At 47.6% G+C, this 21,780-nt stretch overlaps 1 protein-coding gene across 24 annotated transcripts in view; it reads right to left on the bottom strand.

The window, feature by feature from the left end:
* The window catches only part of LRRFIP1 (LRR binding FLII interacting protein 1), a 136,335-nt gene that overhangs the window by 5,837 nt on the left and 108,718 nt on the right, over positions 1-21,780 (bottom strand). For 16 of the 24 annotated variants that reach the window (XM_059393790.1, XM_059393794.1, XM_059393792.1 and 13 more), the window contains 9 exons: positions 20,152-20,187; positions 19,625-19,750; positions 18,073-18,144; positions 16,174-16,344; positions 13,921-14,013; positions 12,913-13,005; positions 11,718-11,810; positions 10,322-10,463; positions 4,972-7,979 (listed from right to left, as the gene is read on the bottom strand). In XM_059393790.1, coding sequence (XP_059249773.1) covers positions 6,256-7,979; positions 10,322-10,463; positions 11,718-11,810; positions 12,913-13,005; positions 13,921-14,013; positions 16,174-16,344; positions 18,073-18,144; positions 19,625-19,750; positions 20,152-20,187 — 2,550 coding nt within the window. In that variant the 3' untranslated portion in view covers positions 4,972-6,255. Of the gene's footprint in view, positions 1-305; positions 356-4,971; positions 7,980-10,321; positions 10,464-11,717; positions 11,952-12,912; positions 13,006-13,920; positions 14,014-16,173; positions 16,345-18,072; positions 18,145-19,624; positions 19,751-20,151; positions 20,188-21,780 lie in introns of those variants that run through there. The other 8 variants (XM_059393811.1, XM_059393812.1, XM_059393803.1 and 5 more) reach the window with 6 other exon arrangements.

Genomic DNA, 21,780 nt, shown 5'->3' with positions numbered 1-21,780 from the left:
GCACCTGCCTCTCGACGGTTCATCTAGCCCCTTCTACATAAATATTTGTTCTAAACAGGAATCAGCATAGAGCGAACCACATTCAGTTCCCCCCACCTCGAGTCGTTGGGACATCCTCTTTGAACCTCACATGACTTGCGATGTCCTATGTGGAAAGAACTAGTAAGGGCACAGGCTGGCTTGGTAATTGCTTTCAGGCATGATGTGTTAGGGTTTTCCCAAGAAAGCAAGAAAGTAAGTATGGGAAGGTTCTCAGGCTCAGGGCCCGCCTGTTGGGGAACTCAAAGTAATAAAAAGATGGTTACCTGTTCCAATAAGCATTCCCGTTCATCAATAAGCTTTTTCAACCTAATATCTAAAGAAATCAGAAAGACAGAGGTTGGGGTGAATCCGCGGAGTGCACCATTCGGCAGAATGCTAAACCGGAGAGCGAGCATTCAGGTTAGTGAAACTGATGATGAAGGTATTATACACGTACCACAGTGAATGAGGCCACACACAGGACTGGGGAAGACGTCAGCCGAGGGAGAGTGGCGTGGGTCAAGCTCTCACACATGCTTATGTCGTCAGGGGCAGCGTCCGGCTGCATGCAAACGGGCTAGTCTTCTACTTGGGGTTAGCATGCAAGGGCTCTAGGGCCAAACCACGCTGCAACACAAGATCTCACAGGCTTCACGGCCGAACATCATTAGCGAGGTACAAATATTCGGAGCATCGCTATCGGTTATCAACGGCATTTTCATTATTTTTGACTTCCCAAGGTCATGGCACAGAAGAAGGGATCTTTCTCTTTTCTCTCAGAGACACCCCAGCGCCAGAGATTTGACTCTACGTTTACAAATCAGAGGTCTGCTGATGACACAGCTGCTCCCCCACTCCTGTAGAGTGGATCTTGTCCTGAGAGCTGCAGTGATGCAGCGGATTTCTGTCACCCCTGCTACCCGGTCAATGAAGAGTGCATGCCTCTCGAAATCCCCCCAGACATTCCTCTGAAGGTGTGTCAAGGGATATAATCTGCAGAGTACAGAGGAGGAGACCAGCCCGGGGGCAGTTTGGGGGTGCAGGCAAAACCCTACCCGGGTGTAAAGGCCAAATCAGGAAGACATGGTGGTGACAGCACTGCTCATGGGTACTGCATGGTCACTCTGTCCCAGGCATGGCCTGAGTGGCCGCACCTTCCCCCACACAGCCCTACAGGTGCGCCCTGCTACTCTTTCCCTCTTCGACAGGCAGGGGCCCACACCTCTAAAAACTGTACTCCTCTGTTGTTTCAGATCTATACCCAGACCTTGGAGTCGGAGCTGGACTCCCAGCTTGAGACTCTTCCTCCTGAGGCCATAGTGCTTCCATGCTGCACAGTTTTGATTCCCCGTGTGAAAGAGGAAATAGATCATCTGCATAAAATGCACTTTTGTTTCCATCTAAACAATCACCTGTCAATATTCTCATCCCAGTCACAAGCTTTCCTAATTGTTCTTCCAAGCACCCCACGTTTACTTTGAAAGGCACAACCACAATATAAATTAAGCCAGAAACGTCAAGCTTAACATAGGACAAACTTATGACCTTCTGGAATTCCTTTTAATTTACACAGTCAAATTGTTTCTGATAGTTTATTCTTTCTCTTCTACAAGCCCATCTAACACTGAAACACCAATGTCATGAACCCAGCTCTATTCAATGTAACTTTTAATTTTATCTTATATTCTACATACAAAATGCATAGCATCCTAAGAAGCAATGAGTATGTCAGAAAGTGGTCTTGAATTTCATCCGTCTATAGTACAATTTTATTATCATCGCGTTTCTATTAGAAGACTTCGAATATTCTGGATAGCAAGTACAAAATAAACGTTAAGATATAATAATGGAGCTGGCCAACAAATATGAAATAAGGGTAAAATGACCTTCACTCTTGGGGTGAGAATATGAAAAACACAGAAGTGAAATTTTAAGGGAGACAAGCTTTACAGCAGAATTGGAGAAAAGTTTAAAACTATGTTTGGAGAGAATAGAAAAAAGAAAGAAATTAACTGGATAGGAAGAAAAAGGGCACGACTTTTGTAGTTTTAAAGATCACTAAGTCTGATTCGTGGAGTGCACGGTGGGGCATCATGGAGATGCTGACCATATCCCCTCCCTAGAGCACTGCAGACGTACCATTGTCCTGCCTTTACGAAGTTCCGCTGCTCATGGCTGACCTGACATACCTGGTCATGAACAGACATAAACTATTCACAGGGTAAAACTGCTGTGCTTAGAAACAAGGCATGGAAGAAAATAAAGTCACAGTATCTCAAATTTAGAGTTTCCTTTTATACGGAGAAGAAGTCAACACATGTTGGCTAGGAAGGGATTTCAATTGTTAAAAGTCTGGTTTTTCCGTACTGAATCCCAATAAATGTTCTAGAACACATGCCAAGAGGCCCATGAAATGAGAAGCACTTATAGTTGGCGAGGTCTTAGGACAGTCACCAGGGCAGCCAGTGTCCGCAGCTCTGACATTCTCTGAGCCCCTGTTCCCCTTGGTGTTTCTTCTGGCCTGCACCTTGTCACCTCACCTGTCCAGGGGCAGCAAGGCCAATCCCCTGCAAGGACCACAAGCACTAAGCACTCCCTCTCTGCACTGTTTTACCTGGATCTGGCCTGTAACCCTAGAGGGCAGGTTCCAACTCCGTTTTCAGAGAGCAAGTGAAACACAGTGAGAGTGGGTAGCTGGCTGGTAATAACACATTCTCAGGAGCAGGATTTCCATTCTGTGGGTTAATTTCAGCCATCGTGGGCCTCTAGCTTCCTCTCCTGAGGCAGAGGAAAATCACCTCCCTCCATATGGGCAAAGATAGTGAGAGGAAAGCCGAGGTCTCTCAAGGAATCTGCTCCTGCCTTGCCCTGACTTAGTCTGATTATAATCCATGTTGGGCCATTTCCATGGTCCCTGGGGCCAGCCTCCCACACCAGGAGAGCACCTCCTTCCTGCAAAAGCCAGAACAGGGACAGGGTTTTTCTTCTATTTACAGGGCCTGGGAGGTGTGTACAGATGGGAAGTATATATGTCATCCACCACTGAAGTCATACACATCTTGAAAAACATGTAGTTAAAAAAAAAAAAAGTAAACACTATGTAAATGATAAGTAAAATAATATGCAAATAACATGTAAAAAATTTAAGAAGCTGTGGATAGGGTAAAAGGAAAAGAGTGAGGGTTTCTTCTGAAAGACAAAGTTTTCTCTATTTATGGTCATCACGCTGATAAATCACACATTCTAACACATTGTAGGCATGAACACCCCTTCCTTTTGTTCTGTGGCCTGGACATTTGGCCAGATGGACAAATCTCATTGCTGGGTTCCTTTGTTTCGATGGCATGCTGTTCAAGGTGATCTCCTAGGAAAGGGGTTTACCGCAGAAAACAGGAACCCCAAACTGCATGAAGCCCCAAGAACTAGCACTCCAGGGTCCTAGTGACAGTAGAGATTTAAATGTTCAAGTCATTAGGTTTGCCGTTCGCTAAACACTAAACATTACAGAAAGTACTCAGTGCAATACATCTCATTTCCAAAAACTCCTGAAAAACACTCTACTGTTTCTCCACCTTTGTATATCATCAAATAAGAACGCTGAATTCAAAATTCTGTTGCTGTTCCCTATTTTCTACGTACACCCATGAATATACTTTAAGCTTTTGAAGGAGGATTTACATTTTATATACAGTAGCTATGTTCTGGTTTGGGGCTAGAAGACATCCCTACTTTTTGATTAAGGTATCAGTGATGGAACGTTTTCCTCTGCTCTGTATGGGAGTGAAACGTCAGGGGTGTTGGTTCCTCTGGGGTTGTGGCTGAAAGGTAGCCTTTTGGTCTTCTTCTGAGTCTGAATTTTTTGACATCAAATCTTTCCAAAATGCCTTATATTCCTCTGTGCCTTCTTTACCTGAACATCCCTAAGGTCCTACTGACTACTTGGTAGCTTGAGGGCCTTCCCGTGGACATCAGTTACTGCTACAATGTCACTTACCCCTTCTTGTGGAGTAAGGGGATGCTCACAGTGAAGGCTCTTAGATTATCAAGAACTGACTTGGCTGTTCAGAATCTGCCCACCCCCCAACTTTTTTTTTTTGCTCACTTCCTGATTCTCAGCTGTTCACTTCCGTTAGAAGCCCAGTCCTATTTGCTATCCACTGGCACAGTGCCTTCCGGATATGAAGTGATCAAAACGTCTATTACTTAAAAAGATGCATGAATAATCAAGAGCCCTGGACGGCTGACCCAAGGGGTATGAAGTATGACATAATGTCCTTAAATGTGCTATTAAGTAACAGAGGAAAGGGCTTTAAGGTCTTTTAAGGAAGACCTCAAAATGGCTTGATGATCTCACCATCCAGTGAGCTGCGTTGTTGAATCATCTCCCCAGGGACCTCTGAAAGTAGGAATAAGAGCTCTTTCCCGAAGCCCATTCCATGCTGAGTGTGGCTTTGCTAAAGTTAGAGGCATCCGCCCCCTCTCCAGGCCTTTGCAGCCTGTGGGCAGGAGACTCTCTAGCAAACCTCGCAGTTTTCCACTCACAGGTCTCTAGTGGGGAGGGTATATTGGCCCCTCGCATCAGGACACTGGAGTCAGGCAAGGAGTCAGTGCTAATTTGCCAATTTCACCATATCCTTCAAAGTAGTCTTAGTAGCAGCACAAATTAGCAGAGCAACAGAACAGACAGCTTTCTTCACTGGGGCTCCTCACCAGAACCCAGGAGAGTCTATGAGGGTAGATCTTCCCAGTTCTCCCCAGGAGGGCATGATGCTAGCCCTGGTCTAGGTACCAGGAGAGACGTTCACTCTCAAGGGACAATGTAATGAGTCCTTCACAAAACACAGACTGGGAATTAGCAGCCCAGAAGTAGGCGCTACTTTGAAGATAATAATTATGTAGAACAGTAGCCACTGCTGGAATTCAAGTAGCCCAAAGAGTGGAATCACAGGCTTGTAAAGTTATAAAATGTTTTTATTTCAATAACATAATAACACTTATGCTTGCCTCAAATTTTATTGAGGTTTTGGTCTTTTTTGTATTCAATTATACCTTGTAACAGTGACATGAATTCTTTCATCTCATAAAGTGTCAACGCATTTATAATGTACAGTCCTTTGTGATTTTAGTATTTTACAGTTTTTTAATTTAACTTTACAATTATTTTTAAAAATGCTTCCTCGTATAGAAAATATATTTCCTTCAGGAAGATCAAATCAAGAATTTTCCAATAATATATTGATATACAACAAATGAAAATATTTATACCAAAATACCAAAAGTGATTCAACTATTTAAAATATCCCGTTATAGTCAAATCAGCAGTTTGCGCAAGAATGGTACCTTTCATATTTTTCTCTTGAATCAAAGACAAATAGAAAGAGAAGTAATTTAAAGGTTAAAAAAATAAATTTTAGAAATGCTCTCCTGCACAAAATCTGCATTGGGAAGTGCAATTTCAACACATGTCTCTTCCAGAAACAAACAAACAAAAAAAGACTGTATAAAATGACTTTGGTACATAATCAGCATGAAGTGAAGTCAAAATCCACAAAATAAATTCAGGTATTATCAATGAGATCAAAAGTATCAGTTTGAGATAAAATACTTAATATGAGGTAAAGGGAAGGAAGATAGCCCAGTGCCTTAAGATATATTTATTTCTTATCCCTAACATGATTAATTACTGTCCTAAGGTGCAAATCTTATCACTCAGTGACCTATACACTATTTGGCCATTAATCTCCTTTTGAAACAAAATACTGTATAGGTTATAACGTACACATCAAAATCAAATACAAAAGGACATAGATTCAAATGAAGACATATTAAAAATCAGCTGTACTCACAAATCTCAGAATGCCATTTGGTCATTTCAGTTGGATGCTGATGGATTTGGTCAAGAGTATCAGCCCAAGGCAAATGTTAAATAGCTTCATTTGGATTGTATGCAGAAACGCGCAGTGTGTAGCATGGTCTGACACGGCAGGAATGTTCTCCGTTAGGACTCCTACTGATTACAGATGTATCTTTCTTTCTACTCGGGGTGAAAACCTTAATGAGGAAGAATACAGCTACAAGTAACAGTCTGTAACTCAATGTGGTGGATAGCTTGGTGGTCGACTGTCCTATGGTGCATCTATCTCCATGTGGAATGTTTTAGGAACCTCACCCAGGGGGGCAGCAGACGAGCCCCTGACCACTGGGCTTCCTGTGCAATCCTTGGCCTCTGCCCACTTATGACATGGTACAGTCTTCCTTGCTTCTGCCCTTCTCGCTTTCGCCTCTCGGCTCATCCCTGCCTTCTGAAGTGCAGACACCCAGCTCCATGCTGGGTGCCAAGTCATCGTTTTCTGCGACCTTCTTGACTCTTTGACTGGGCCCCTCTGCCATCTCATGCTGCTCTGTACTTCCCGTTTGAGGGGCATCTTCACTGTCCTTGAAGGGACCCTCACCCTCCAGCAGGGTGCTGCTGGATGCTCCTCCGCTCCTTGGTTCTGGAGGACCCCTGTGCACGGCGCCATCATTCTTAGCACTGTCTTTGATCATGGCTTCCTCTAGCTCCTTATCTCTGGCACTTGTGCCCAATGAAGGGGTTGTGTCATCCCCCAAAGCTGATGTGTCACCATCAGCTGTCTCTTTCCCCCCCTTAGCCTTTACCCCATTGTCTTCTTGGTTAAGTGTTTCATTCAACTCAATTTTAGGATTTTCTGGACAATCAGGGTTTTCACTGCTTCCTGCTACGCTTTCCTCTTCTGGACTTTCAATCACCTCATCTGGTGCTTCCACAGCTGGTTTTCTGTCAGTAAGAGCTACGGGCTCATCTTCCTTCACCTCACTTAAATCTGAGTCCTGAAATGTTAACTGTTTCTCGACCTCATTAAGGGTTTCTACAGGTGCTGTTGTTTTTTTCTTCTTGTTTTTCTTCTTCTTGTTCTTTGTCTTCTTCTGTGATGAATCCAGTGCCTCTCCCTGTTGGTCATTCCTTTCTTCCTCAGTGTCTTTCCTATCTAGGGGCTCACTTTCCGCATCTGCCACAGCCAGACCTATTGCTCCCTGAGGACTGCTTCTAGCCTCTGGACAATAAGCAACGCTCTGCAATTCTGTCTGTGTTGGTTCCTCGTCCCTCAACCCTCTTTCCCTATCCTCCTTTTTGTCCTGCCCCCCATCTACCGCTGTGCTCTGACCTGGGAGCTCCTGGGGCTCAGCGGCTTCCTGCTCAGAGAACTCTTTGTCTAGATCCCGTCCGGTGCTTGGGTCCAGCTCTGTGGAGGCTTTTGTGGCACGCTGTTCATCAAAATTCACATTGTCATGGCTGGATGTTGGAGGGCCAGAGGCTTCTGTGCTCACCTGCTCCCCAGGCCCCATTAGCCCTGCTTCCACCACACCCTCCATGGGGCTCCCATCTTCCTGCCCCGTGTGTGCACTGCCCAGCCCTCCGGCTTCAGATGGTTGCAGACAATTGGATTCTGCACACAGCTTTGTGCTACCCTCTCCCAAGTTGGCATTCAAGTCTTCCTGGTTTTCTGCAGATTCTTTGCTGTGGATTTTGATATCCAAGGCATCGTAACTGTCCTGCCCAGTCCCAGGATCTGGGGCTTCGCCACCTAGCACATGCAAACATTCGGACTGCTCAAGGGAAGCCCCAGTCCTATCGCCTGGTGTGTTTCTGACCTCATCGGACTCAACCTGCTTTGTATTTTCAAGGAGGGAAGCATTCTCTAGAATCTGGTTCTGAGCCTTCTCCTCATTCGTAGCATCTGCTAATGCTCCCGGGGAGGGGGCACCATCTTCAGAGGCCTTGTGGTCCTCGGCATTTTCACCAGGGTGGAACACCTCTGTGCCCACACACTCCTGGGCTGGGTCCTCCTTGTGCCGCTCTCGCTCAGTATTCTGCAAGATTTCTTTTTCCCCCACATTCTCCACAATTTCACTTTGCACCTCCACTTCACTGGCTCTTCCTAAAAGACCATTGAGAAAATTGAAGGGACCCCATGATGTGGTGACCACTGAGCACACATCACAGTGTAAACACATGTTCTCTCACCCACCCGACCCCCTTCCTAAGGAGAGCGCGGCCTCAAAGGATCACACGAGACAGAAGCCTCTGCCAAGTCTGTGCGGCAAAGCACTCATCCCGTTAGCAAATGTTCCATCCGTGGAGGCCACGGCCACTGTCTCAAAGGTGGGAGTGGCAGCTGGTGCCCTCTGGTGTGACCTGATTTTCAAAGGTGCAGTTAAATGTTAACCAATAGAGCTCTGCATTGGGCAGCCAACAATCCCAAGCAATGGGCTTCGGAATGACCTAAAGCTGTTTCCAGATAAACATCCAGACCCCTCCCACTTTTCTGCCTGTCAAACTGCACTGTGCTTCACATAGGCCTAAAACCACCTTCAAGGAAGTTTTGAAAGAGACATACAACCCCCCTTAGGAAACTCAGCCTCAACAGCCCATGTGAGGTGAAAGGAAATCCACCCTCAGCCCCGCCATCTAATTAAGCATGGTGTTCCTGAGAAAGCAGCCTGATGCCCTAAATACCTCTGCCCCACCCCCACAGGGGCGGAGGGTGGGGGTGGTGAGGGGTGGGGGAGGAGGTGTGGGGGTCTAAGGGTCGGGGGGAGGTCCGGCAGGTGGCAAGTGCTCAGGAGCACGGTGGCCACCTCATCAATAATAAGCTATTCACCAACTAAAAGAAGTACAAATTAAAAACATTATAACTTTGGAATGAATGCTTGTATCTTAGATTCTCCAAACCAACCAACCCCCAGCATATCAGATGTCATGTCACTGAAAGTCAAAGCGGGATAAAATTATTACGCCGTGGTCTCCACAGGTGGGTGCATGTACCCCGGAGAAAGTGGGAGAAGTAGGAGGGCTCCTAGTTAGCTTTCCTCACCCTTTAAAGATGTCTGTCAGGGAGTATGTTTTATAACACACACTTCAGATTGATGAAATAGTATGTGTATGTACGAATTAAAAATATACATATTGGAAAGTTCCCACGATTCTTTATTGATAGGGATATGCGATCAAAAAACATTTGGAGACCATTTAGGAAAGTGCTATTTCTGGTCCTTTAAGGATTGGTTTCCTAATAGTTCATGAAGATTTATAAAACGTATGTTTGAACAAGAGCGACGTGATCAAATTTCTAGCTGCTCACACAGCTTATACGTAGGAAACCACTCAATTTATCTTCCTTCAACAATCAAAACTTTCATGCAATCAAAAGTGTTGTGTCCCTTTAGGATTCATCGAGATAACGAGGGACATCTCCCTAGGAAGCAAGTCCTGAGAAGCTGGGGCCTAGAGGTTTCTACATTTCCATAAATTAAAAAAAAAATACAATGAAATCTTCTAAATGGAAATGAAACACATGGGCTCTGGGTGGATTCCAGCCTCACTGTTGAGCTCAGGAACGTGGCAGGCAGCAAGGGACAGGAGAGCCTTACCCACCGGCTATAACTTCAGCCTGCACCCTGGTTTCAGAAGGTTCATTTTACCCAAAAGCCAAACATTATGACCAATATTAATCAGTGAATTTTTTCAGATATTTGCAAATTGTATAAAGTATTCTTACAATTACAGGATTCCCCAATTTCTACGCTTCAGAAGCAAAAACTGATGTACAAGAGGACAACACCTCTGACAGAGGGGAAGGCACATTCAGACTCTGGTGGGTAGGACACCCCTCCACCCTGCCCATGCTCCCCAGCCCGGGGCTGCCTGTCCACCTTGCCCCCTACCCAGGGTCACTGAGTGCTAGCTTGAGAATGGTACCCAAGACGTAATCCATCACAACCCCCCATGTGCCGTCCACAGGCACCTCGCACCCTCAAAATACGTAACAGTGTTGGGATGTGCAGAGTTGGCTCGTAACTAGGGCTAATTATCTCACTTTACAGCCTCTGCTACTCTGATCTGTGCAGAAGTCTGTAACGGAGCAAGTTAGGAAGCCATCTTGGCACGTGGCTGAGGAAAACCAACGAGTAGCATCAGAACTGTCCCTGCATTCCCGAGATGACACTCCTTGCATTCGCGGTTTCACTTGGTGGCTTTGAGAAGCAAGAGAAACGTATTCTTCAGCCATTGATGGTGAGCACTGCACAGAGAGGCACGCCAGACAACACACGTGGGTGGTCACACCGTGTGACAAGGGCGTTCCCAGGAAGTGGCAGGACACATGGCATGCTGTGTGAGTGTTAATTGATCAGTGATGATTATGTCAGTTCTGACAATGCATGGAGGGTGAATCGATGCGGAGTGGAAGATGAAAAGACCCAAAGGAAGGTGGGCACTTACCTAGCGTCCCGTCCCCCGCTGTCTTGAGGGCGTTTAACTCTTCTTTCGTTAGCTTAGAAGGAACTTGGTGTCCGACGTTATTTAGAGTGTCTGAAGTCTCTCCGTTGGTGACTGGCTCTGAATTTAGGACTATTCCATGTTTCTGGGAACAAAAATGAACTTGTTGTAATACTCACAGACTCATACTAGGTTAAACTTTATTTTATTAATAATAATGAGAAATAAATTATTTTTCTTGAGGTCAAGGAAACAGAATCAGAGAAGGGGTAGACACCACAATCATAAATATCCTATCGACACACACAAAGCTGGGATGTCTTCCTCCAAAGGCGACTTCTTTCCTGCACGCTCTGGTCCACGTCTTGATGCTCTGGTCCATGTCTTGATGCACTGGTGACAAGAAGCTGTTACCAGGCATCCTTTGTAACTGGAGGTAGGGACCTACGGGCTGCCACATGGTAGAGCAGTGGGCAAATCCCTGTAAAGTGACCTCCTTTTAACACCCTGGTTGCATTCTTGAAAAAGAGAGAGATAAAGAGATACGTGCATGTTCCGAAAGGAATAAACACAACTTATGTTAAAGAAGGAGTAAAGAATTGGCTAGAATGTTTGGCGTCTTTGAGGGAAATATAATTCATGCTTACAACACTGTGAAACACTCTAAAACAGTTATACTCACTTGCTACCCCCATGCCCATAACTCTCTCCTTGAGCTCAGAGGGGCCCCAGTTCCAGGCTCACAGTCCAGGGAGGAGCGGTGATAAAAAGCTGTTCCCTCCATTTGACTGCTCTGGCCTTGACCCCTGACCATAAGCAGCTGACACTGATATGTCTCCACTGATGATCCTGGAATTTGCCCTGGCTATACCCTCTTCTAACAATGTCTCCTACGATGTTGATAACCCACCCAGAGCCTGTTTTCCTTCACTCAGTGTCTAGCCAGCAGCTGAAGACCCCCAGACATGACATAAACAAGACATGGAATTTTCCTCAGCCCACAGGGTCTCAAAGTCTAATTAGTGTGAGCCTCACCCATGCCACCCAATCAGCTGGAGTAGTCCTTAAATTTGAACTTTTAATATAAAGAAATACACACATTCTCTAATTCGGTGTGATGTCCTGGAGAATTTATCAAAGGGTATGAGAAAAAAATGTATGCAGTATAAAAGAATTCTTGGAGGTCAGAGGTGCTTTCGAGATCACAAAATGGGCAGACCCGAATGAACCCACATTCATTTTACGGGTCTCTTCAGTGTCAGTTAACCAAAGGTTTGAATTGATTAACCAGAACTCAAATCAATGGCACACAATTAATTAACACCAGTACACACGTAGAGTCATTCTTGAGAACCTGGATTTTTTTTTTTTTTTTTTTAACTCTACTTTGGCTTCATACCTTTAACTCCTCTTTCAGCATGACTACTTCTTCTCTAAGATCATCTCGGTCACTCCTTATGGAATCAAAGAACTCTTTCTGCCTCTCTAAAGCCTGCGTGTGAGCAGAGCGGAGAGAGAGAGAGAAGATTCACATGGGTGAGCAGGTGACTAAAGCAAGAACAAGGATTCTACTACGTGGAACACCACCAGAGTTAAAGCATTGTGTAGAATACGTTCAGGAGACAGACAAAATGTGAGTACTGAGCTTCTCACAAATTTATGGCAGCCAAGGAACATTGCCTCCTGCTCCCTTAAAGGCATTAAGAGATGCCTTTAAGGGAAAACTGCCTTTGCACTGCCTGTGCACAACTTTCTAGCTCGGTGAGAGAATGAACACAAGCCATGCACCCACTCGGATGAGAGACAAACAAGGAATAAGAAGAAATGCATAAGAAACCCCAGGTGACAACTTGGGCTATCCTTCTACGTCAATTCTTGGTGTTTGTTGTCACAAACATCAAGTGGTCTTAAAGCACACACATGTGTGCACGCTCAGCAGTCCTAAACGAGCATGGGTGAGGACATGGGGGAAAACCAGCACGGCCTCACGTGGCCTGTACACCGACACTGTGCTCCAGAGATCTGCATCAGAGTGGAGCAGGGTGGGCTGTGGGGTATTGGAAGCCCTTTGTCATCAGGAAGCATGGCTGGCCCTCTAAGTGGGCTGCTGTCTTCCTACCTATCACTCCTAAAGGCAGGTGGGCTGCAGTGGCTTTTCTTTTTGAAGAAGAGGGAACTGGGGCCTCCAGGGGGACACATGCAGGAGGGAACAGGTGGGGACGGCACTTGCCACCTTGCAGCTTCCTCTGACGCTTTTAAGAAAGGCATAGGCCCCACCACACAGAGAATCCAAGGGGCCTGAGCCTCCCCATGTCCCACCTGCCCTGTGGTGCCTTCCCCACTCCTTGCATCTCGGGGTGCCACTGGCCCGCTTGGCACAGGCAGAGAGCCCAGTTAGCATCAACAAGATGCCTGCCCACCCCATGTCGGATGCCCACTTCAAGGTCAGGGTTACTGTGGGCTTGAGTAAGCGAGTGCGTTCTCCGTGTCACGAGTCCTGTGTCACACGAGGGCACATGCACGCTCACACATGCGTTTCTGCACCTGCACACGGACTGCCCCTTGGCACAGTCCCACAGACTCGGGAGGCCTACCCCTATCTTCTTGTCTTTCCACTCTATTGTTTCCTGAAGATCAGAAATCTCCCTGATATAACTCGCCTGCTTCTGCTGTAGCTGTCGGATTTCCTGAGGAACAGGAACAGATAGAAAGAAAGCAGAGAAGGGATTAAGCAGGAAGACAAAGCGCAGGGCTTGATAATCCAAAAGCTGTGACTGCTTGTGAGCCCACAGACCCGTGCCAAGGACGTACCAGCCCCATTTCCTGCATCAGCCCACATCCTGCTCTGCATGCCAGAACTGCTTCCTCAGCTGGTCCCCAGAGGCCAGAGGAGCGGGCAGAGACCCGCCTAAGGGACATCCTTACTTACAGGCATTAGTTCAAGTTAACGAGTGAAAAAGTCAGAACCAATCTTGTATCACTTTCCTATTGCTAAGGCAACAAAGTACCATTAATTCAGCAGCTTAAAGAAAACATGAATTCATTCTCTTAGAGTTCTGGAACTCAGAAGCCCAAACTGAGTCTGATGCGCCAGAATCAAGATGCAGGCAGGTCTGGGTTCTCTTCTGGGGGCTCTAGGGCCGAACCTACCACAATCCTTGGCTCATGACCCCTTCCTCACACGGGACCAGCCTTGAGTCCCTCTCCCTGTATCTCCTGCTGCCTCTCTTGCCTCCTTGCATAAGGATCCAGTGATGAGAGTGGGCCCCCCATAACCCAGGGTCACTTCCCCATCACAAGGCCATTAACTTCACCATGCCTGCAGTGTCCCTTCTGGCATGGGAGGCGCCCCGGTCACAGGTCCTGGGGATCGGGACGTGGACATCTCGGGGGCCATCGTTCCGTCCTCCACGCCTCCCGATACAAGCACAAAGCCCCCAAGGAATGAAACTCTTCACCAATGAAAGGAACTATTTTCCTTAAGGAAGACACGGAGCATTTGCCTAAACTCTCCATTTTCAAGAACATGGCTAAGTTTCATAACAAACCCCCCAATACTCCTAAGACGCAGGAGGAAAAGCAAACGAGAGAGCGCTACCCACCTCCAGCAATTCTTCCCGCTGCTTCAAGGCCTCCTTCACTTCGGCGAACTGGAACTGCAGGATGCTGTGGGCGTGCTTCTCCCTCTCAAACTCCTACACGGGCGGGAAAGAGCACGGACACAGTGACCGCACCGCACTCTCTGCCTTTCAAGTTCACATCCCCATGACTTACACTGACCTTGGAACAACCACTTATCACCAGGCATCACAATTTTCAAGGCCTTTTTAGCAACACATGCCCCCTTCTCTGGACTTTCTGATTTCCTGTAAACTTTGCCTGCTGACCTGGTGCATCAGACAGGTGCTCCCTGACTCTTTCCAGGCCAACAGGGGCCAAGGGGGGGCCCTTACTATGGAGGCCGTCTGTGCAGAGGGCCTGGAGGAGGCAGCTGCATGAAGGACTTAAGATGGAACTTGCCCTGATTTTGAAATCTGATAAGGAATATTCTTTAGCATAAAAAGGGGGGTAAACACGGTCTACTCTGGCAAGCTTATTAAGCAGATGGCCAACCCTGTACTCCAGGGCCCCCGCTCCAAGGCCAAAAGCTGCTCCCCTAGTGTGACCCTCCCCCTTCGCCCCTGTGACATGGCAATACACTCTTCTGGTCTCTGGCTTGGCTCCGATCCTGCACCATCCCTGAGGATGGGCTGGTACCCAAGTTTAGGACAGCGGGGAATCCCCCTCCCAGGTCAGTCAGGGGGTTATTCTGGGAGAGATGTGCCCTGCGCTTTTCACCCTGGCCTCACCTGCTCACCCACTTTCTGAAGTCTGAGGGTGAATGGACCCCTCCTGGCTGCAACAAGGACCTGCCTATTGGGCTCTGCTTGGTCCCTGTTCCCCAGCTTGGGACAACATTCCAGGATCATCCAAATTCTCTGGAATTAGATTTGAGGGTTCTCGGTTGTTTCCTGATGCCTGGCTGATGATATCCCAGGAATATTTAGGAAGCATTAGCATATACTGCCCACAAGTGGGGTCCACAATGTGCACTCTGCTCCTATAATCCTAGAATCTGTCATCATCAGGTCTCATGGGAAGCTTCTCCTTTGTTTCAGTTTGGCTCTCAGAAACTTCATCAACAAAATTCTTCTTGAGCTTCTAAATTCTATAGCAGTCAAAGAAGGAGACCTTTGAGTTGTTAATGGCACTTTAGTTTCTAACCCTTGGGATTTGGGGGATAAATCCAGTTTAAAAAAAAAAAAAAAACAGTGACACTCACAAATTAAATTTTCTGTTTATCTCAACGACTTTGGAAAATTGGACAATATCCTAGGGTTTGATAGACTAACTCTTTAAACTATGAAAAACAAGGATTTCTTGCTTTATATCCTACAGAAAACATCTAATTAGTCTTTTGTCACTGATTTCAATGCAGGCTCAGACTTCTCGCTGCTATCATAAATTAATTTAGCTTAATGAAGGTATGTAACTCTTAAATGGAATAAAATAAATGAATATATTTGCAACTGACTATTTCTTGGTGGTGTTAAGAGATAACAAATAAAATTCCAGAAATGTATATTTATTAACAAGAACATTTTTTTTCTTTTTTTTCAAGATCTTATTATTAAGTCATCTCTACACCCAATGTGGGGCTCAAATGTATGACTCCAAGGGCAAGAGCTGCAGACTCTTCTGAGCCAGCCACCCCAATAGGAGAATCCTGGAGGACCCAGTTGTGTCTATCCAAACATGTGGGTTCTCTACAGGCTTGTTTTTTCCTGGTCATGATTTTATCTTATGTGCAAAACACACGATGTTTTCCCTATAAAATTGTCTCTAGTTTACAGAGTGAAATTGTGCATATTAATATTTCAAAGCCCTTAGTAAAGAGTATGACATTCTTATTCACAGATGTTTGGGCTCCTGGACAAGTGGAGAACCGTCATTTAAAAAAATGACGACATCTACACACACACACACACATACACACCCCAGATGCACTGTATACCACACACACACACACACACACCCATACCCATACATACACACACCCCAGACAAACCACATACCACACCCACACCCCTGTGACACTCTGTATACCATACATATACATACATATACACACCCCCTAGACATGCCATATACTGCACACACACACGCACACACATCAGATGCACTGTATACCACATACACACACCCATACCCCCCAGATGCGCCATATACCACACACACACACACAGCAGACGCACTGTATACCCCCCCCACACACACATACACACTCCACTGTCCTCTCTCATACTGACGCTTACTTTGTTTTTCTCATCATACTGCCGTCTAGACTCAGCCAGCTGCTCTTCGAGCTCTAGCAACATGTCCTTTAGGGTATCAACCTGGTACAGGAAGTTCGTCTTTTCATTGTCCAGCTGAGCATTGGAAACCATAGCCTTCTTATACTTCTCTTCCACTTCTGCTAGTGAGTCCTGCAGAAACCATGTTGTGTTTTTGAATTGTGTAAGAGAACAAAAACAAAGATTAGTTCAGCGGTCTTTGAAAAGGAAAAAACAAACTCCAAAACCCAAGAAAACCTTGCCCTGGTTTTAGACTTTATTTCTTAGGGCAAATGGATCAGATAAGAAACACATGACAATTTCAAATGCACAGACATTCACCCCTTTCAATGCAGTCAAGTCGGTTATTAACTACTCAAGAGTATTAGTCATTAACTCAGAAAGTTAGTTCTTAGTTGTGACTGGAGGAAGATGGCTTCCACGGCCATTAGTGCAAGGGAGACACGTGACAGGGAGGCTCTGGGCCTAACCCTGGGACCTGACTCCCTGACTCAGGGGCGCCCATCAAAGTGGCTTGGGCCGTTCTGGTTTCTGAAGTTGTCCCTCAGGAAATGTGACCAGGATGCCGGAAAGAGCCAGTGAATGTTGGGTGAGAAAACACCTGTCCCAGCTGATGGCTGCCTTGGCTGGGCTTGGAAACTGGGAAAGGATTATATGGAATTTAAAGTTTCCACTTACGGACGGCTCAATAAGCTACACATATCTCACTGGGTCAGTCCTGGAAGGATGGAGGGCATTCCTCTAAAAGGACAGCCATGGGGAGAGAGACCTACAGAGGAAACACTGCTCTCCTGCAGCTCACACCCTCGTTAGCCAGGCAGTGGGGGAGCGTGTCTGTCTCCAAGCAGAGATCCTGGGAAGGTGATCCCAGGACAGGGAGGGCGAATCCCTAGGGTGGGTGAACTACCCGAAGCGAAAGAGAGATGGGCACTGCGTGGTCAGGCCCCTGAGGAGGCCTCATGGAGCCCCGGGCCATGCTCGCCTATGCTCGTGAACCATGGCGACAATTTCCAGTGGGACCCCCTTCTCACTGCGCATTCAGAGTCAACTGTAACATCCCCCTCTCTTCAAGGAGAGGTGACAAGCATGTCAGGGATTGATTCATTTTAAAACCAGCGTGGCCTCTGATTGGTGTCCCTGTGATAGAAAAGTCAGACAATTCTGGGGGGGTCTTTCCTGGGGGGCTGAAGAGGGAGTCTTAGGCTTACAATCTAGCACGAGATCTACAGAGAACACAGACTTCAACGACCCACCTCACCACCGAGGAATACAGCCACTACATTTCCTGGCTGGCATGAGGCCATAACAACACATTCTTACTGTCGTGCATCTTTACTCAAATAAATCCAGGAGGGTACACGCTGGAACGCTGCTTCAGCTAGCGAAACACTACAACATGCAAGCAAGTACTCTGGGTGTCTCCGAAACACCGCAGTAAGGACTGGCTTCCTGGAGGCCCCTGGAGGCCGTCCATCCTTAGAGATGCAAATTAAGTGAAACATCCTTTGTAGGAAAGTAGGGGGGGACATGAAAGAAAACCCCAAAAGTCTTGCATGGTACACTCCTGTGGGAAGTGAGAAGAAGCCGGGTGTGGGCCGGGGAAGGAAGGTGAGTTCAAAACATGCATCAGGAAGTGTGTTAGTAAGTCATCCTCCCAAGGGCCACAGGGCTCAGGGCTCCGTTTAAAAGCTGCCTCGAGGAGGCTGCTCAGGCCATGAGGCCCCACCCGTGCCCCTACCCCCTAGAGTTCTGCAGCCTGGAGGCTCCTGAGGGCGAGCATGCTGTCTGTGTGCCTTCTTCAGGGTTTTCTGAAGTTAAGCCGGGTTAACACCATCAGCCCACACTTGTGTAAACTGGTACCTTCATCTCTTTCAAGCCCTGCATGTATTTGCCTTCTACGTCCTGAATCTGGTCCTTTAACTCATTCAGTTCCTAGGAATTGGCAAAAGAGGCAAATGACATCGGGGAAGAAAAGTGATCACGACTGCAAAAAAAGAGAAGCCATCCTCTAAATCTTTTTTGCTTTTGGGTCGTTGCCCTCATCCTGGGGAGTCTGGGCAGTGATTTTCTTTTTTCTTTTTTTTTTTTCAAGAGTTGAAGGAAAATAAAATGAATTTCAAAATCACAAAAGCTTAAACTTGAGGCCTATCTCATATGATATTTCCATAAATTTTAGAAAATGTAGGTCTGTGTCATTGCATTTTTGCACAATTTTATAAAATAGGCAAAAGAAGTCCCCCAAATGGAATGGGTTCTTTTATTCCTATTTCATAGCTCGCTCAGGCTCTCTGGGTTGCTGCCTGGTGCTAGACAGAATGAAATACTGAAGATGGGACTCAGCCAGGCTCCGTCCCTGCATGTACAGAGCTCCGTCTCTCGGCTCCACACACCCGGAGCCCGGAGTCTGGTCTGAGCTACACTCTCAGCACACACTTGCCGAGCAGAGCAGATGGATGGTGCCCTCAAGGCCAGGAGCAGAGATGAATCAGGGTTGCTCGCAGCCAACTGCTCTTGGACGTAGCAAAGAGCTGTTGGAGGCCCAGGGAGGGCGTGTGGATGTTTTAGGAAGAGCGGCCCACAAAAACTGTTCTTACAAAGCACAAGACTTTGAAGATACTTCCGGGGAGACTGGACCCTGCCCTGGCTGCTGTTGCGTCCCTTCTCTGACCTCCCTGGCAGGTGGCCATCTGGCTTTCAGATACCATGGGCAGCTTTGCTCCAGTTTTAATTATTAGAAAGTTCTTCCATCAACAAAGCCAATTCTAGTCCTTGACGCTTCCCCCTCAGGCCTTGGTTCTGCACTCCAGGGGACCTAAGTTCCTAGACTGCTTTTGTCTCTCAGACACTCAGAATGGCCCGCCCATCAAGTGGCGAGTTTGGAGCACAGAAGCGTGCTTACACTCCAGTATCAGGAGGAAAAAAAAAAAAAAAATCACTGGAACACAACAATGATCTATTCAAGGCAGATTAAGCATACCACAGATGGAAAGGAAGAGCATATTCTAGGCAGGGGAGGGGGACACTCAAAGGGCAAGGTGGTGTTTTCGGGAGCAATGAGTAATCTGGTGTCCAAAAAAATGGAGACCATTCCAAAAAAAAAAAAAAAGGAGACCACCTGTCTGTGCATGCCTGGTGTACGGAAGTTGGCTGTGCACTGCAGGGCAGCGGGGCAAGGGCCTCAGCAAGGTGTGCTAGATAGCCTGGGGAGCGCCGAGGGCACAGGTCTGCCCAGCCGGGTTGGGGGGAGTGTGGGGTGCGGGTGGGGTGCCTTCCCATGGAAGACGCCATCTGAGCTGCTGTTCGTGGGGCTAGAACAGGTGTTTATGGGGAGACTGGAACCTTACAGATTTGTGCTCAAAGACTAATTTTCCTCAGAGGCTCCTCTAGGTCACAGGCAGGTCGGCAGCCTTACCTTGATTTCCCTAATGGAGGCCTCGGTGTCCACAGAGATGGAGGTGTCCCCACTTCCCCTCCGAGAGGAGGTCCCGCCGAGGGAGGCCAGGGTGGCTGCAGACAGGCCGGGCAGGCCACGCGAGCCCTGGGACGCCACAAAGACCAAATGTGATTTCAGACAAAACCAGAGTTCCCGAATGTGTACTGCAATGTTGTCAGATTCCCCAGGGGCTTATGGAAAGCAATCAAGAGAGGGTCCCTTTGAGGGGCCTCATGGATGCCTGAGAATCAGTCGGGGTCCACCTCATGCCCATGCCCGGGCCCATGGGCAACCTCTGCTATTTGCAGGGTGTGACACCCATGCTGGAAGTGACTCTGGGGCGACCCCCTGAAGGACATGGTGTGGCACACATGTCCTGTTCCCTCACGGGCCAGTCTCTTCAGTCAAGATTAACCAATGCATTCTCTTGTCAGTTTCATCCACGCACGTGGGGGCCCTCATGGTTTATCAACAGCACAACGTCAAGGCTTCCATAAATTCCTTACCTTCTCGGTGAACTCCTTTTCTGGTCTCTCTTCAACCTGTGGAGGGAAATAGACAAATATGAAATACTTAAGCAAATTAAATGGATAATATGGGTTTAGAGGGTAAGACAGTCACACTACATTAGCTTCCTTTGTGATTTAAAAACTGCTTTGCCAATGAGACCTGCGGATCTACTCGAGCCGGGCTGTTCCAGGCACGGTGGGGGCTCACGGACATCTCACGGGGCCCAGGGTGAACTTTACTGTGTGGTTTTTCCACGTTGTAACTTCCACGGGAATGCGACGTCTGAACACATGCACACACTGACCACAGGAAGCTCTGCCATCAGGGACTTGTGAATGAACCCCATCTTCACAGGGCTCCTGCAGAGCTTCCCAAAGCACTGCATGTTGGTACCTATGCGGGGGACAAGGACAACCTTCCAGCCTGCTTCCCACCACCCCCCACCCCCCCCATCGCTATGGTGACAGCAGAAAGTGGGACCAGGCCTGCCGCTGCCCAGGTCTGGAAAGCAGGAGGAAGCAGTGGAGCCATTACAATTCTTCCTCCTTCTCATGAATAAATAACAGAGCCAAAGTGAAGATTCTGGTTGAACTGCCTTGGGACTGATGCCCAGATGCGGGGAGCTGGCAGTGGGGCCAGGGGGGTGGCAGCACAGGAAAACCTGCCAGGTAAAAAGGGAGAACCCAGAATCTGGCTTTTCGTGAGGCTGTCTGTCCCTTCTTTGGGCAGGACTCTCAGGTGGACCCAGGGCAGCCCACAGAGCCCTGGCATAGCCCCCAAGGGAGGCTGTGCATCTTGGAGGGGCCTGGAGGTCAACGGGCTGTGGCCGGCACTGGGGCTTCATCTTTCTTTGCTGAGCATCCTACAAAGGCCAACTTCTTTTATCTGCACATTGAGGGCTCCTTTCCATAAGCCCATTGGGAAGGTCACAGAGGGTGAGGAAACCTATGCCTACTGTCTCCAAGCCTCTGGGGGAAGCTGACAGCTACTCAGGCCTTTCCTAGCAAGTCTCTGATTGCCCTTCCTATAGCTCAGATGTTCTTAACTCTGACCTCCAGGGAGCCGAATACAGACCACAGCTCTGCCTCAGATCCAGTGGGCAGCCACAGGCGCTGCTGCTGCCCTCGCACATTCAGCCACAGACATTCCGGACTCAGGTCGAGGAACCCCGATGGAGCTGGGTTGGAGGCTCACGGACACGCAAAGAGCGCACAAGGAAGCTGGGCTCGGTACAGCATGAGGGTGCAGGGGCGAAGCACTGGTCGGGACACCGGACAGGCAGTGATCTTCTGTGATCAGTGTCTGGTGCCCACTCTGGGCCCACATGGGCTGGACGTTCCAGGCCTCACCACCCCCACCACATCCCCCACAAGGCTCACTATCAGCTACCTTCTCTCCTCCAAACCCGTCACACCTTCACCTTTCTCTTCCAGGGCAGGGCATCTGAAGCAAATAGGAAAATAAGACGGCAAAGTGTAAGACCAAGTCAGCCCACCAGGAGGCTCAAATGGAATCCCAAAGAACACTTGATTAACCCAAAAGAAGGTAATTTCCAAAACCAGCTCCACGCTTAGCCAAGCTCAAGTGTCTCCTGCTCATAAGATCCAAGTTCAGCCCTGGGGGTC

The sequence above is a fragment of the Mustela nigripes genome, chromosome 3, assembly GCF_022355385.1.
Source record: "Mustela nigripes isolate SB6536 chromosome 3, MUSNIG.SB6536, whole genome shotgun sequence".
Taxonomy (NCBI): Eukaryota; Metazoa; Chordata; class Mammalia; order Carnivora; family Mustelidae; genus Mustela; species Mustela nigripes.
Note: the sequence above shows the minus strand (reverse complement) of the source record. Positions and strands in the feature narration are given on the sequence as shown.